At 33.4% G+C, this 17237-nt stretch overlaps 1 protein-coding gene across 1 annotated transcript; it reads right to left on the reverse strand.

Moving 5' to 3' along the window:
* Window positions 1-7057: 7057 nt before the first annotated feature.
* LOC123201766 (probable disease resistance protein RF9) lies at window positions 7058-9919 on the reverse strand. Its single transcript, XM_044617321.1, has one exon. It carries the CDS (start codon window positions 9917-9919, stop codon window positions 7058-7060), a length of 2862 nt encoding a protein of 953 aa, XP_044473256.1.
* Window positions 9920-17237: the final 7318 nt, after the last annotated feature.

Here is a 17237-nt window from a genome sequence, read left to right on the forward strand (position 1 = left end):
GAAAGGGCATTTATTTATCTGGAAAGCAATCGATCTGTGATATTATACTAAAAATAATAATATTATATATGTAATTTTTATATATAAATAATAATATATTATTATATCATTAAATATTATTTTATTTTTAATTTTTAATTATCTGATCGTGTAATAATATGTTATTATTTATATATCAAATTATATACAAAAATTATACATAAAATACTATTCTACTAAAAATATTTTAAAATTTAAAGGTGAAGAATAATTATGTATATTTTAATATATGGGATAATAGAAAGGGCATTTATATGCCTAGAAAGCAATTAGCGGTGGATGTGAGCCGAACCGAATTGAACATCCCTTAGCTCGATTTAAAAAATGAACCAAATCTTTCAGTTGAAGTTTGATTCGAAATTTAATCAAATGAATTTAAGCCAAGTTAAATCAAACTAAATTGACTTTCGAGACCGAACCAGTTCAGATCATATCCAAGCCTAGGCTCGAGTTCAACTCGAACAAAATATAGTCTGGCCCGTATTCAACTCAAGTTCATCAAGCCAAAATTAAATCTGGCTTGGGTTCAGCTTGGATAAAAAATGCCTCAACTCGCCTTGGTTCGAGTTTGACTCGACTTCATAGCTCGAATTAATTGTTCGAATTCATAACTCAGTTTGATTTGAATTAATGGTTCAAATTGATGACTCAGATTTGTAGCTCGAGCTTGTGATTCATTAACAAAACAATGTTGTTTTACCCAAATAATATTAAAATTTTTTATTTAAGCCATCAATTCGAGTCAAACCGATCCATGAATTCAAACTACTGAATTCGAGCTAATTTGAGCCATGAATTCAAGTCAGATTCAAGTCGAACACTCCTTAGCTCAAGTTCAACTCGAATTAAAAAACAAGCCAAATCTTTTGAGTTGAGTTCGGCTCAAATTTTAATCAAATGAATTTAAGCCCACCTAAATCGAACTGAATTGACTTGCATAACTAAATCGACTCAAATCATATCCAAGCCTAAAAGCAATTGAGAAAATTAAGACTTCACAGTTCATGCCCACTTCACAATCATAATATTAATTAAATATGAATGATTGGCTTCGTTGGTTTTTAAGAAAACTAGATTCTTTTAGCCTTAAAATTATATGTATAAATAATGTATATGAAATGGTGGTTTGTCATGAACCCACTTTCCATAATCTTAGCAATTGCAATAAAACTACAATCACTTCCTATCATTCAAAACCATGTAAGACAACATACTTCAAGTTTATTATTTCACACGGCAACACCTTCATATAGAAATATTGTCCTCCAGAGGGAAGCATCATTCATTTTCACTAATTAAGCATTTATACACTTAAAAATAACTTCATACACATACAATATAAATGAAAATTTTCAAAAATACCCCTTATTAACATAACAATGGAAAACATGTAAAAGATGTCTAAAATATAAAACTAACATCAAACAAACTATGTGTAGCAAGTATGAGATAACCATTCATACAACTGTATCTTAAAAATTGAAATCAACATACATGAACTTGCTAAAAGATTGAAATGTCCTATAGATCTCATCTCACACTACAACTGTCTTGATCACATAAACTTGTAAAACAAGGACAATTGGGAGTGAGTGGTAATCACTAAGTAGGAGACTCTATTTTAAACTAAACAAAATTCTCATTTTACCCTTGACTTGTCTACCTTAACTTGGTTATCGAGAGTACTATTTAGGATTCAACTTAGATGACATGGCTATTACTATTAAATTCTCACTTAGGAAGCTCTAAGGTCTCGTAATACTCCCTCAAGAAACATTGTAGTCTTGCTTGGTCAAATAGGATGCTCTAAGGATCTTAATTTGGGATGACCCTCCGTTTTCTTACTTATTTGGGTGATAACACTTTTATGTTGTAACTAGATAACTATGCAAATCATACTAGGTTGAGACAAAGATTTGACACATTAGCTATATGAGTTAACTATGCAATCCATCTTTGGATTGTTGTAACTAAATCGGGCTCTACTATGAGCAAGTGTGCCCAATTGCAAGTACAATGTTCTACTATGGACAACTAGGCCTAATTGCAAGTGTTAAAGAAAGAAAATTTGACAAGTGCCCTCTCGTAGCGACCCTTATGACAAAAGTCATGGGTTAGGATGCATGCATCTCAAGCCACTAACTCTATTTAGGCTCGTAATACCTTTCTCCTTAACTTGTTTCTAATGTTTGGTACTATTGCATACCCTATATGCCTGTATTATCCTTTGGGACAAAGACTTAAGTACATAAACTTGATTTTTAACTTCTCCTTAACATTCTTCATTGCACAGTTGTGCAATATCAAGTGTACAGTCATGCATTCTTCTCTTTATAGAAGACTTAACCCTTAATGGGTGTACCTGGTTGTGATGTGATCTATGAGCTTGCATGGTCAAGTGCACAAGTGTGCCCTCTTCTCTAGGCACATCCAACTTTCCTTTTCAAACATACAATTTTTTTAGGGGTATTTTTGTTATTCCATATCATGAATTGTTGTACATTCCTACTGTATGAGTGCTTATTGTGACCTAGTCTACATGTCTCGATTAACCGCATGTGCCCTTTACACAATCGTCTAGTAGTCGTTAGTGAAATTTAGGGTGTCATGTGTACTAGCATACATGTGCTCGTGCACAATCGTACATGACATTACTTCCCTAAATTTTAGGCATGTCACAGTTGTGCATGACATCTAAAAAATCTAATTCAGTTGATAGCAATATCAGAAAGGTATGTGTTGCCATTGATATCATAAACGATGATATGCTGCAGTTACTGCAAGAAATCTGTTTGACTTTTGCTATGATTTGCTTATTTGTCTGCTCTATCATCTTGTACATATGAATTGGTAGGTTCAATGTTTGTTGGTTGTGTAAACTTTTTCAAGGTGAATTTGTTGAACAGTGTTCTAGATTCAAGTTCTTTCAGTTAAGCGCTTGAAGATGTGCGGAATTTACCAAGTCATTTCCTTCCAATAATTGCCTTTGTAAATTTGGGCTCATTTAATTCAATTGAAACATGCAAAATCTTATATAAAACTCATGTTGTCTTAAAGCAGGACACCGAGAGGCTCCATTATGGGGGGCCTGGAACTGATTTCGGATGAAATGATTCCACTTTAATGCGTGGCCTCAGTTAACAATATTAAAATCATTAGGTCTTTGATGTTATTTGTGTACAATTTGCTATTTTAATTATCTTATGTGATGTGCTTTTAACTTTTGTTATTGTGCTCTATCATTAGGTCTAGTGTTTACATTTGTTTTTCCAATCTTGTTGATAACATGTTTGGTGTGTCAAATTTACCTTCAGCATTCAGTCAAGCAATTTCTTATGCAAATTTACCTTTACCATTCAGTCAACCAATCTTCATTTATGCATATCAATATGTTATGCATAAATGAAGCAAAAACTGTTTGTAAAAGTTCCAATGTATATACAAATTTGCAGTTCTCGGTTTGAACAGAGTAATGATTAGAAATAAGGAGCGAAATCAAATGAGGGCTTTATTAAGTCACTTGGCTCCATTCAATTCCTCGCACCTGCTGCTAACAGCCTATGCCCTATTTATAACTTTGCGGGGCAGGGTTTCACTTGACTTGCGACCATGGGGCTGTGCTGAGGTGAACTTTTCCTTTTGTCTCTCTTGGTTGCCAACGTGTTTCTCTCAAACCTGTGCCTCGACAGACAAGTCGCTTGTGCAAAGCATCGAGTTTGCCTGAGGAAGGCAGGCGGTAACTGATCCTGCATAAGACTTGAGTACCGACATTTGGAAGACATTGTGAATATGACTTTCTGTCGGCATTTGGATCCGATAAGCTACAAGACCCTGAGTTTGTGACTAACACGGTGCACTACAGTAGTTTGTCGATAAGTTTGTAGACACCTTTGTGGCCAATAAACGTTCTCCGGAAGACACAACAAGGTTCATAACTCTCTGACATGCCCGCCTGACGGGAAAGCAAGAAACTCAAACTTCAACTGTTGACGCAAAGAGGAAGAGAAATTCAGCAAAAAAAAGATTTTTTGACCGAAAAAAAATTCCATCCCCAGTAGAAACATAAGGTGGATAGCAGCCAGTGGAAAGGAACTAGCTGATGAAGGTTAAGTAAATAAGGTGCAGTCTTGTTTTCAGCTTGGATTTCCTGAATAATGTCAAAAATCGGATGTGAGGTGGCCAAAACCAACTAAGTTGAAGAAGAAAGGTTAAATGGTGCATCATCAAATTTGCGGGACAGGGCATCTGGAGCGTGATTATGTGACCCTGGTCCGTACTGTATCTGAAAGGTGAAGCCCAGCAGTTTGAGTAATTTACATATACAAGCATTAATGCGTCGTTATATAATTACATGTTATTTTATTTCAAATTTAAAATTAATTAATTACATAATGATACATAAAAATCTTCACAAATTTTTGTTGTCAATTTTGTTAGCTTAGGTTTAGCTCATTAACTATTAATTTATATCTTCACGTCTATGTGTCTCACTTGTAAAACCAAAAGAAAGGGGTGAGTTATAAACATTCAATGAGCAAGATTAATCTATCATATAATATTTATTTATATTATCTTATTTTCATTTTTTTATCTCACATCTTAGGTCTACTCTCTTACTTCCTCTAAGGTGATCTTTACCCAATTCTAACTAACTTAGTGTTGCCAATGGCTCACAAATATGAGTTAATCAAGTAATATAGAAATATATTAGTCCCCTGAGGATTGGTTGTCTAGTGCCAGTTCGCTTTATAATTTAAATTAGTTAGAGAAATAAAATACTATTGATAAAAATTTAATTAAAATTAATTAAAATGTAAACTAACTAAGTTGAAATTAATAAAGAGAAATAAACGTCTAACAAATTAAAATTGAAATACCAGTATAGAGAAGCCTACGGTTTATCATTTCACTATCAATTACTCAAAAATCAATAACGAATCTAATTAAAATTAATGATAAGATGAATTGTTGATGGTTATTATCATATTTTATCCAATTCCTTTCTCAAGGTTAATTAAGCGTGTTAAGATTAAAAACTTACCTACTTTCGTGTTATGATATTAATCAAAACCCATTAATTTTTTTGACAATCAATTTACCTACAAAGTATTTATATTTATTTCTAAATAAATCCCTACATTTAGCAAAGACATGAACTAATTGGGTATGTATTGTTGAATATCACACTTTAATCTACAATCAGACATGGTATTAGACCTTAACACCAAGCAAAAAGTTAAAATCACAATTACTAAATCAAACATTCATTATTATTAATTAAAAATCAAAATCTATTATATAATCTTTGAGAATTTATAGATTCATCATAAACCCAAACAAAAAAAAATTAGCTATTAATGACTATAAAATTCAAACCACAAGATAAAGTTGAAGAGAAAGACATTTTAAATCAGTAAAAGAAGATAATAAGAGAGATAAGAAAAACTCTAAGGTCTTCAAATCTTGATTCTCTTGAGTCTTCTATCTTTAATCTTGAATATTCACTCTTCTATTTGTTTCTTAGAGTTTTCTTTCTTTAAAAATCTTTTGAGCTGCTGTATTTTGGTGATAAGAAAGTGAAAAAGATGTAACTTTCTTTTTATACGTACCGCTTAACCCTATTTTCCATTTTTTTATATATTATTTACACCCAATAATTATAGGCACCAATTATGGCCATAAGACTGCCCATAATTGTCCTTTGCCTCTTGATGTATAATCTTCTCATTTACTTTTTTAAACTTTCATTTTCACTCCAAAAAGGCTTAAATGTCTCCAAAGTATCTGAAAATATAATTCAAAGTGCAAAATAAGATCAAACTATCAAAATTAAATAAAGCTTAAAGAATTTGACAAAATAGACCAAAATTCACTTTAAGAACATATTATTATAACCTTATTTGTGTGTATTTCATACACACATCACTTGGAATATTAGCATATGTACACACTATATATAGTATCTCTAGTGAAAGTGAAATATATTCTCAAATCTCTCATATCATCATTCTTTATCGATCGGACTCAGTTGAGGTAAGGATTCGACACCCTAACTATGTGATTCATCTCTAAGGTTATCTTTGTCTTGATCAACCTACCATGATTGTCAATTGATGGACTCATGGTTTTGGCACACAAGTTGGTTAAAAGTGACATTGATATATAAATGTATAAGCATCTCTCACTTCCAACTTAGAGATGAATCCAATAAAAGTAGAGGATACAAAATTTAGTGTAAAAAGTTTTAGGGGGCGTTTGGTTTGAGTAATGTTTTATTACCAAAATAGAGAGATTACTTAGAAGATTACTGAGTATAAATGATTACTATGTTTGATAAAATTTGGTAAGTATAAATAATTATTATGTTTGGTTAAAGGTAATAAAAAATACTAGTAAATTATTTTACTTAAATTCTCTTAAATATAATTATTTTTAAATATTTTTTTATATTATTTGTTATATTAATTAAAAATAAATTTATTTTTGTCTCAAAAATTAATAAATAATATTATTATTATAATAAAATCAAAATTACATTAGTAATCTTTTAATACCTAAGATAAATGTGGTAATTAGATTATTACTTATATTACCTGTTATGTCATCATTGGTAATAGAAAATTACTGTAATATTTTATTATTAACAAACTAAACAGGATAATAAAAGGCAGATTAACAAGATAATTTTTAAATCGTGGAACCAAATGACCCCATAGTGTAAATTTAGATTCCCATGGCAGGATGTAGGTTATAACAAAATAAGATATAAAGTTATGTATAATAAGGGTTGAAGTGCATACGAATGAAAAAATGTGAGTATGTAATTATGAAAGGATAAAGTAACATCAAATCATACGATAATATATCATCTAAGTACTCTCAAAATTAGGTGTAAATAATATTGCTCATAAGATAATAAAGTTAAATATAGTGAAAGTTGAAGTGCATATGAAATACTGGGGAAAAAAAGAAAAACTTACCGAGATCTTAGAAGTAATACCAAATCAACGCATTTGAATCAAATTCCAGAGGGGTATATCTGAATGCCGTATCGCTCCACATCCTCAAAGTCCTTCAGTCTTTGCTTCAGCTGTGGCCGTGGCCACCATAATTCCAGTTTGCAGAAAGTCTTGATATGCCATAGCTCTTCAGGAAGCTTTCTCAAGTAAGCACAAGGATGGATAACTAAACATTCGAGGTTTGGCATGGCTGCTGTTTCCATCGTCCACTCTTCTAGCCACAGCATTGATTTCAGATGCAAAACCTCGAGCTTTGGGAAACCACCAGAGGTGCAAGCCAACCTTCTACCAATATAAGAATTGTGCTTCAGCTTGAGGATTTTAAGATGTGGTAGTTTTTCCAGCGTGGGCATGGGATCATCCTTCAGTTCAGCATTTGACAAGCTTAGTTGGGTCAGTTGTGGAGGAAACTGATACTCGCTCAGCTTAATTGATGAGACCATTGAGTTCTCACTTTTATTCACCAGCTTCAATGATTCAAGACTGAGTGGTTTACAGAGGCTTTCGGACAGCGTCGATTGATATGAACTCAAGTTTCCATATATTCGCAGACTTCGAAGATTAGGCAATCTGCTCAGTATATCTTGAGTACAACTACTGGGCTGTAAGTTTGATATGAAATTGAGATTTTCCAGAGAGTTACAATATTTCCCAGGATGTGCAGGCAATTTGATGAGCTTAAAATTCAGACGCCTCAGTTTGAGCATCTTCCAAATATCATCTGCTGTATTATCTATAGAGGTATTTGGCATGTCCAGAGTGTTCAGGTTGAGAAGATTGTTGCATAACTGTGAAGGAATTCTGGTGAGGAATGGAATATTCAACTTCAAATACCTCAGAAGAAATAAAGTTTGTATTCCAGTGGGATATTGTTGGAGAACCAGAGTTCCCAAATCTAAGACCCTGAGGAGTTTGAAGTTCTCAGAAATGTAATTGCAATCTATCTGGGCCAGATTGTCGCTTGTGGAGCCAAGGCACAACAGAGAAGAGAGACACGGGGCAGAGTAATTTGAAGGTACAAATCTGCTAGCATCAAAATGAATAGAGAGCCGTTTAACTCTTTTGGCAGGAGGCTTATCTTCATTTCTAAGATGAACGCGGATAAACTTCTCCTTCCTAACCCCGGCAAATAAAAAATGCCGTAAGTAACCATGAATGTTGCATGTTTTAATTCGACCTCCAGATGTTCTCTTAATTACTTGCACAAAGCCGGCGTCTACCAAGTGTTTCAAGTACTTCTCAGCTGTTGCCTCACTGTTATCATGAATGAAACCTTCAGCAATCCAAAGTTGATACAAGTGCCATGTAAGTATCTCGAAGCCATCAGGAAAGACAGCAAAATAAAGAAAACAGGGTCTCAAGTTCAGAGGTAGATTCAGGTAAGAGAAAGATGGAATCCAAAAGTGAAATGGCAATTCTAATTTTTTAGCTGCATCACAGTGAAAAGCCAGCCTCGAGAAAATTTCTTGGATATCCATCTCTGACAAAAAACCTGACATGCATAAGATGGCTAAAGGCCACCCTAGACAAAATTTTGTCAATGAATTTATGACAGGGTCTAACTGAAGCCTACAGCCCTCTTTGATAAAAACCCTATCAAGTAACATCTCCTGGCTGTCTTCTTCTGATAGTAGCGGAATGTGAAGGCGATAGGTGTTCCAGTGATCGCCAACTTCCAAAATTTTGGATGTTATTAGCACTCTACTTCTGTTATGATCATCAGGAAGGGCCTGGTTGAAATCTTTCCAAAATTCAGAATTCCAAACATCGTCCAGCACAATGAAGAATCTTCTGTTTGCCAGGAAATCACGAAGAGCATTTATCTTCAATTCACAGTCTTTATCTATAACATCAATCAATAAAGAAGAAGGCATCACAGACTTCAAAATTTCGTCCAATATCTTGTGGATATTGTAGTTAAAAGACACCTCAATCCAAGCTCGGCAATCAAAATAGTTCTTTACGTAATTACTGTTGTAAACTTCAGCAGCGAGTGCGGTCTTCCCGTCACCATCAAGTTCACTAATAATTGAAATTGCGGAAAGTGAATCGTCCCCCTCAATCAAGAGATCTAACAAATTCTTTGTCTCTACTTCACGACCCACCAATCGGGGTTTGTTGTTGATGAGCTTCCTTTCCCTCCTCTGCACGTTCAGTCTTCTCTCTGATGAAGGAGAAGAATAGTTAACTTCAGGAAGCTTTGATGCAATCTCTTCACCTTCGAGCATGAGACACCTCAGTAATTTAATTGCATAGACGTGGTCTCCTTCGAAGGCATGAAAAGGTTCCATCTTCCTCCCGTTCACTGTAAATGACCAGGAAGAAGAAGAATTGTAAAATTGATCTACAGGTGATTTGATAGTTTGATCTGCATTATGGAAACCCCTCTCCCTCTTCATCATCTCATCCACATCAGGAAAAGACTCGTCCTCCTTCCCCATCACTCGAGAAGAATCTTCGAGTTGATCAGCGCACATTAGTGGCGTTGGGAATTCTTCTTCCCCGAGATTTAATTTGTTTGTACTAGTACTTATTTTGACGCCATCGTCAGCATCAGAAGACACCCTGGAATTGCTTTGGCTCTTGCGTTGCATGATGTTGAGCAAGAATATGTCGATTGCCGAATCTGATTTATGAGAATAGTCGATCAGTTGCTTTTTGATATTCCAGATTTGTGGATTTGATTCATATGCACGAAGGACATTGCCAATAAGGTTGTGTTGATGTTCCTTCATAAAAGAAGTCATTAGTTCAAAATCAGTTTGAATCCTCCGAAGCACTTCCTTAACTTCATCAGGCAAAATACCTTCATCTCCTGCTAAGAGCCTTTTTAGCCTTTGTGAAAATACTACAACGTCCATATCTCTACCCCACTCTCTAGAATCAAATAATATGAAGCTTCAGAAATTTCCTGCTGCGACTGGACTTTGGTGGAGTTTTTTTTATTGTTACCATTGATGGACTTTGATAATTGCCGCTGCTCTGAAGTGAACGAATACTGTGGTTTCCTGCACTGTTAATACTCCAGCAGAAATGTGATTGAAGCATGAGATGCTGAAGCTTTGTTTAGTTGTGAAGTCAACTGAAGTAAAGAATCAGATAAGAAGTTGTAGATTAAATGGGGCTATTAGAGTCTATAGGAGTGGGTTGCAATTTGACGTCTGCTTTACCATTGAAGGTATCCCTGGGCCGTCTGCTTAAGTTGTGGGCGTGATTTATGTGGTTAGAATATAATCAAGATTCACCCATTAACTTTGAAAATCTCATTTACCCACCCATAGCTATTTAAATCTGTTAATTTGAAGGGCAAAAATCATTATTTTATATTTAATATTAAACATAAACTTAAATATGATTTCATTCCCTCCCCCCCCCCCCCCCCAAAATTTAAAAAACTAACTTTTCTCCTCTAAATCAAGTTTTAAAAAAATCACATTTCCCCCCTAGGGTTTAGTTTCAATATCTCATCACTCTCTCCAGTGCCATTGTCGATCTCTCCCTCCTGACGGTTCCCCTTCCTCTGACGACTTGCCTCAATGCCACCTCAACCCCTTCGATGCTGGAGAGACGTCATTTAGGAAGAGGAATCGTCTTCCCAAACGAAGACGAAATGACTCATCTTCATCTAAGAAGATGATTCCCCTTCCTAGATGACTCGTTTTTGTTTGAAAAGATGATTCCTTTTCCCAGACGACATCTCTCGGGCATTGGTGGGGTTGGGGTAGTATTGAGGCAAGCCGTCGGAGGAAGAGGAACCGTTGAGAGAGAGAGACGACCGACAATAGTGCCGAAGAGAGTGACGGAATATTGAAACTAAACCCTAGAGGAGAATGTGATTTTTTAAAACTTGGCTTGGGAAAGAAAATGTTAGTTTTTAAACTTATAGGAAGGGAAATAAGGTAAATTTTTTAAGTTAACTTTAGCCATCCATGGGTGGGTAAACGAAATTTTCAAAGTTAAGGAGTGAAAACTTGCGAATGCAGCATACTTTAGGTGGGAAATAGTCCTTTGGCCTATAATTAAGGTAAAAAATAGTGATTATTTGTGATTCAAATAATCCACACCTGACCTTTATGAGGCACATGAAAAGGCGCTCTATCTACACAGTAGTAGATTTTTTTATGTACTCATATTTTTATGGTTTAAAATGTCAACCACGTCTCTCTTTACAAATATCGAGGAAAAGTAATCAAATATTTGAAGGTGAACAATAATTATGCATATTTTAATATATGGAATAATGGAAAGGGCATTTATCTACCTGCAAAGTGATGAGTTTGATTTTTTAAATTAATTGTTTGTATTGCGAGGGTATCAGTGATATCAACTTATAAACATATATTTTGGGAACCAATTAAAAAATATCTATGAATTTTGAGCATGGTTGAAAAATAAATTCTTAACTTCATGGAAGGAATGATAGGTGGGAAATTATTTTTCAGGGTGGGCCAAAGGACTTATTCCCACCTAAAGTATCTTGTTTTTTCAAATTTACATTTATTATCTTTAAAAATTTTATTTATCTAGTAAAGATAATTAAAATTAATAAAATTCTAACCCCTAAAAAATTTATCTTTTTTCCTCTCTTAAATCCTAAAAACTAACTATTTTATCTATAAGTCAAATTTTAAAAAATAATATTTCCCCATAGGGTTTAATTTTCAAACTCTAATGTCATTACCGACAGCCTTTCTCTCTCAACATTTTCTCTCCCTTCGACGATTCTCTCCTCTCACCTGGACCTCTAGGTGAAGTGATTGAAGCCAGAAATTACAAATTTGTTGGAGCCTTGTTGACATTTTCAACCATAATCTTTGAACCAAATTGGAAGTTGTCTTTTTCTTTTCAAAATTTTCTTTCATTGCTCCACTTTTGTACACACACTCTCTAGAATCATATAATGGCGATTATTTGCCCACTTTCACCTTTGCTACAAGAGTTTATAACAACAGCTACAGGTAATGACGAACCCAAAAATGCAATATAGATGGATCAAAATTGAATAAAAGTAAAAATATAAAAAATCAATTAAGAAATGATAAAATCTAATAAACATCTGTGTGAAATTTTAGGGATTATTTTGAGGTTTTAAATATATTAAACTAGTCATTTTTCAAAGTTAAGAGGATATTAAAGACTTATTTTCTATACTCAAGGGGGTAATTCATATTTTTTAAACCTAAGGGGGTCAAGTGAACCCTCCTAGGTCTGTCCTTGGTTATGGATATATGTTCTAATTGATTGCTGGAATTATACTCTAATCAATTGAGGTTATACAAACATATAAGAAGAGAAATTGCAATTTAAATGGCGACATAAGTGGAATGAGAGATTTCCGTATAAGTGACAATATTAGAGTCTATAGGAGTAAGTTCGTGCTTGCAAAGATTTTAAAAGTAAACTGTTAAAAGTGCAATTTTGTTAAACAATTAACCAGAAATGATAATAATATTAGAGTAATACTATACATATCTATTTTAAGTATATAAATAGATACACATTTATATATATTATCATGTAATTAAATATTATTTTATCATTAATTCAAGATTATTTAATCATATTATGACACATATAAATATGTGTCCATTTATATATTCAAAATTGATAGGTATAGTTTTATTAATAATATTAATATTATATTATATAATTAAATAATTTTAAATTAAAAATAAAATAATATTTGTTTTACCTATATTTACAAAGGTGAGTTGAAAAATTCCTGCTTATTGGCCCACCTTCACATGCTGTGATTCAAATAATATCTATCCAATCCACCTCCATCTAGGAACCCACTAGAGATCGTCAACCATTAACCTATTTACCCATTTTCGTGATTCTAGTCAAATCACATTATTTCAAGTAAGATCTAACTAGGATTGCTCTTGACTAGTTCACGGACATTGAATGATCTAATATTTAATCTAAATTTTATAATTATTAATCTTAAGATTAATGTAAAATAGGGATAAAAATTATTTTAATAATGATAACACAAACTTATTCAACTTTCAATATATATTATAAACATAATAAAAGGTATTTTTCTCATTTCAGGAAGGCCAATTCACAAATTTTTATCACAAATCCTGAAAATGTATGACAAAATGTGAATGAGACAAATCTTAGAGAAGAAAATGTTGATCTCCGAATTTGGAGACCGACCAATATCTGGCTGCATGGGAGTCCAGGATTCCTTTTTTGTAGATAAACATTGATTTCACGTTTCAATTAGGTTAAAGGGTAGTTGGTAAATAAGGTTGATATTGTTGTTAATTAATGAATATATTTTTCTATAGAGCCAAACATTCACGTTAAATTACTAGTATGATCGTGAGTAGGTTTGATGTCGTTATTCTTAATTTTCTCAAGTCAATATCTCTTGTCAGTATTTAATATCAAGGATTTCTCACCCTATTGAAATGATAAATTTTAGCATGTCACTATTGGAATTGCATCTTATTCTTCAATTCGAACAAACTTGATTCGAATCTAACTCTACTTAAAAATGTATATATATAGTTGTATTGTTTTTTTATCATCAATCCCCTATATACCAAATTGATTCACTTTGTTTCTACTTTCTTTTAGGCATTCTTATCCATGTCAAAGGTTCCTTCCATGTGTCTTATCCATGTCAATGGTTCCTTTCATCGTTCTTATTTGTATCATTGCTAAGGTTGGATCCCAATTACAACTAACGTTCGGCATGTCAGAGTTTCCTTTCCATGTTTCTCATGAATAGTCAGGTAGATAAATGCCCTTTTCAAGTTTTGTCGCGAAAGAGAGATACAAATGTTAAAATACACATCATCATTGTTCACGCTTCCATTTTAAAATAATTTGTGGGTGCATTAGGGGAAAATTGGATTCAATACAACGAACGTTTATTTTTCTTTGTTATTTGAATCACAACAGGTGACGCTGGTCAAATACTCTAAGTAGCAAACTTAATTGAAAAATAATGCCCATTTCTTAAGCCAAAGGACTTATTCTCACCCAAAGTTTACTCTTTTCCAAAATTCTTACACATTGTCTTTCGCAAACCCAAATAACCACTCATGGGCTGCTAAAGTTAACCAAATTCTGACACTGGTTGGAAGAGGAATTGGACAGATACAATAAACTTTAATAATTCATAAGTAAGTATATGAGTTTTTGAAAGATAATGAGTTAAAACTTGGGAAAAAAGTGAACTTTGGGTGGGAATAAATCCTTTGGCCCCATTTCTAATTATCAAGTTTAGAGTTTAACGGATGCCTTCTCGTCCATTTGGGCACAACAGAGACTAAAGTTCTGAAGCTTAAAATTATATAATCATAGAGATACGGACTTTGTAGTATTTTCACAGAGGCTAAAAAGGCTATTAGCAGGAGCTGGCTCAAGTTAAGCAAGTGATTGGGAGAATTCAAACTTATATTGAATGTATGACTTCTTTCCTAAGGGAACATCAACACAACATTGGTAATTTCCATTATATCTATGAATCAAATCCACAAATCTGGAATATTAAAAAGCAACTGATCGATTATTCTCATGAATCCGATTAAGCCATTCTATCTATTGAGTTGTTTCCTAACACATCTCGTTCTAACTATGATAATAAGACTACTCCACCTTCCTCTAGCTCTCTTATTCCAAGACAAACAAATGATCACATCACAGCCAGACTTGAAGAATCTAGCCCATAGGCAGATTTTGTATCTTCACTTAGCTCTTCTCCAAATTCAAAGCCTCTACCCCATTCACCTCCAACTAGCAAACCCACTTGAGTTCGTCGACTGCTAACCTTCAGCCAACTAAGATTGTTAAACAAAATGACAATTAACGTTGATAATCTTTTATTCTTTCATAAATCATGGCTCCATCGTTCATATTTGTAACATTGCTAAGATTGGATTCCAAGTACACACTTCAATAAATTTCATAAAAGGTGACGAAAATTTTTGTCCCAAAAATTAAAAATTCATTCCTAAAAGTAAATAACATCCTTAAATATCAAAAACGTTGTTCTTAAAAATTAAACGTTTCATCTCTAAATTGAATAGTTGTTGTATAGTGACAACTGGCCTTCATGTTTGATTGTTTATCATCAACACCCCTATAAAACAAATTGATTCACTTTGTTTCTTCTAGCCATTCTTTTCGACAGTTTCTCTTTCTTATCCTTGTCAAAGCTTCCTTTCCATATGTGTCATGGTCAGGTAGATAACTGCCCTTTCCACAATTTCGGTCGAGGGATCTAGTCATATCGCGAGGACTGTACTCGCTGCAGAAGTTTATAACAGCAATTACGTGAAGAACTATTTTGATTGCCGGGCTTGGATTGTGGTGTCTTTAAAATACAATCGTCACAAGATATTCGACAACATTTTGAAGTCTGTAATGCCTTCTTCTTTATTGAATGATTTTATGGACAAAGATTTTGAGTTGAAGAGAAATGCACTGCGTGATTTCCTGACAAACAAAAGATACTTGATTGTGTTGGATGGTCTTTGGAATTCTAGTTCTCGGTATGATTTCATCCAGGCCCTTCCTAATGATTACAACAGAAGTAGAGTACTAATAACAACCAATGATTTTAATGTTGGCTATAACTGGGACGCCCATCAACTTGAAATAGAGCGACTATCAGAAGAAGACTTTGATTTCACGTGATTGAATTGATAGACTGACTTTGTAACGGCAAAATTTTCTTATGCATTTGTTGTCTTATTCTCAATTCTATTCTACACATCATTTCCTCAAGTTTTAATTACTTACTTTACAAGTCGAGTCACTTTTATTCTCCTTTTGCAATTATGCTCACCTTACAAGTCAAGTCACATCTATTCTCTTTTTGCAATTATACACAAATCCTTGGAAGAAGCAAATAAGCCACACTTTCCACATCTTTAATAAATTTCTTAGAGGATCATATTGCATCTTTTTTTCTTTATTGTATATATGGGCTCCACTTTTTTACTGGTTGGAACCATTAGTTACCAAATTTTTCACCCATGGACTTCATTATTATGGTGGCTCGTGTTCCAATATCTTGATCGGGCTATATAGTTTCCAAAATTCATTATTCTGTATCAGAACTAGAACTTTACTAAATATTTAATAAAAAGAAATTTAAAGGAATATAAATTATGTAAATTCACAAGCTGATTCCGAGAGAATTTTAATCTGAAGTTTTTACGAAGTGGCAGGGGCTTTTGGCAGTAGAAAGCTGGTGGTTTGTCTTTAGATTGTATGTCTTAGTAGACCCTTAACATATAAATTCAATTTAAAATAAAATCGTATTGAAAACATTTAATCCGAACACTGTCGGAATTACCTTCATTTCCTTAATTATCCACATCAAGCGAAACTCATTATGAGTTATGAAATTCCTTCGGTTGTTAGGGATTCTATCTTGATTTGAAGTTTTAGCCTGAAATGCCAATTTGTCCTCAGGAACAGTGCTTTCCATTGAACTTCTCATTTTTTAAAAAAATAAACTTACCTTTCTTCCTATAAAGTGGAATACAGCCAAATTTGGGTAATAATTAGAGTAAAATAGATAAAAACTAATCAAACCTAAGTACATGAGAATATAAAGTTTCGTATATGTATGAGCTTATCATAACCAATAGAATAAAGTCTACTCGTGACCCCTTTATAAAGCAGAAGCGTGTATCAAAGGTGCACAGTCGTGCATCAACTTAATTCCCACATTTTTCAATTTGTCATCATCTAGGTCATGTCTTGCAAGAATTGATGCATTTTAATCTTGTTTTTGTTATCATCCAAACACCATGGGGTTCAACACTAAAGATTCATCCCCTCTCTTCACAAATTGCATTGGTTTTTCAAAGAAGCCATACCTCTGTCATTGCTAAGAGTTATTTAGTCTTGCAAGAGATTGAGTAAAGGAAATTTTATTATAGGAAGGGAGTAGAAAAGGGAAATTAATTTTCTGGTCCAAATAGGAGATGTATGATGGAACACCTCCTCAGATAAATAAGAGAAACCACAAACACTAAATGGAAAACACAAAATCTTCAGCTTAAGAAAGTGAAATGGAAATTGATTGTTTAATTGACTCTTAAGCATTTTTAAACAACTTTTTAAATCAAGTTAGGTTTTAGATTAATTAGGAAAAGGGTGAACTGGAGAAACTGAGGTTGTGGTCAGTTACTTGACTGGGCATCT

This window comes from Mangifera indica, chromosome 18 (genome assembly GCF_011075055.1).
Source record: "Mangifera indica cultivar Alphonso chromosome 18, CATAS_Mindica_2.1, whole genome shotgun sequence".
Classification (NCBI taxonomy): Eukaryota; Viridiplantae; Streptophyta; class Magnoliopsida; order Sapindales; family Anacardiaceae; genus Mangifera; species Mangifera indica.

What these genes read in the sequence shown, in the direction of transcription:
- LOC123201766 (XM_044617321.1), bottom strand. Translation starts at nt 9,919, where the DNA reads ATGGACGTTGTAGTATTTTCACAAAGGCTAAAAAGGCTCTTAGCAGGA.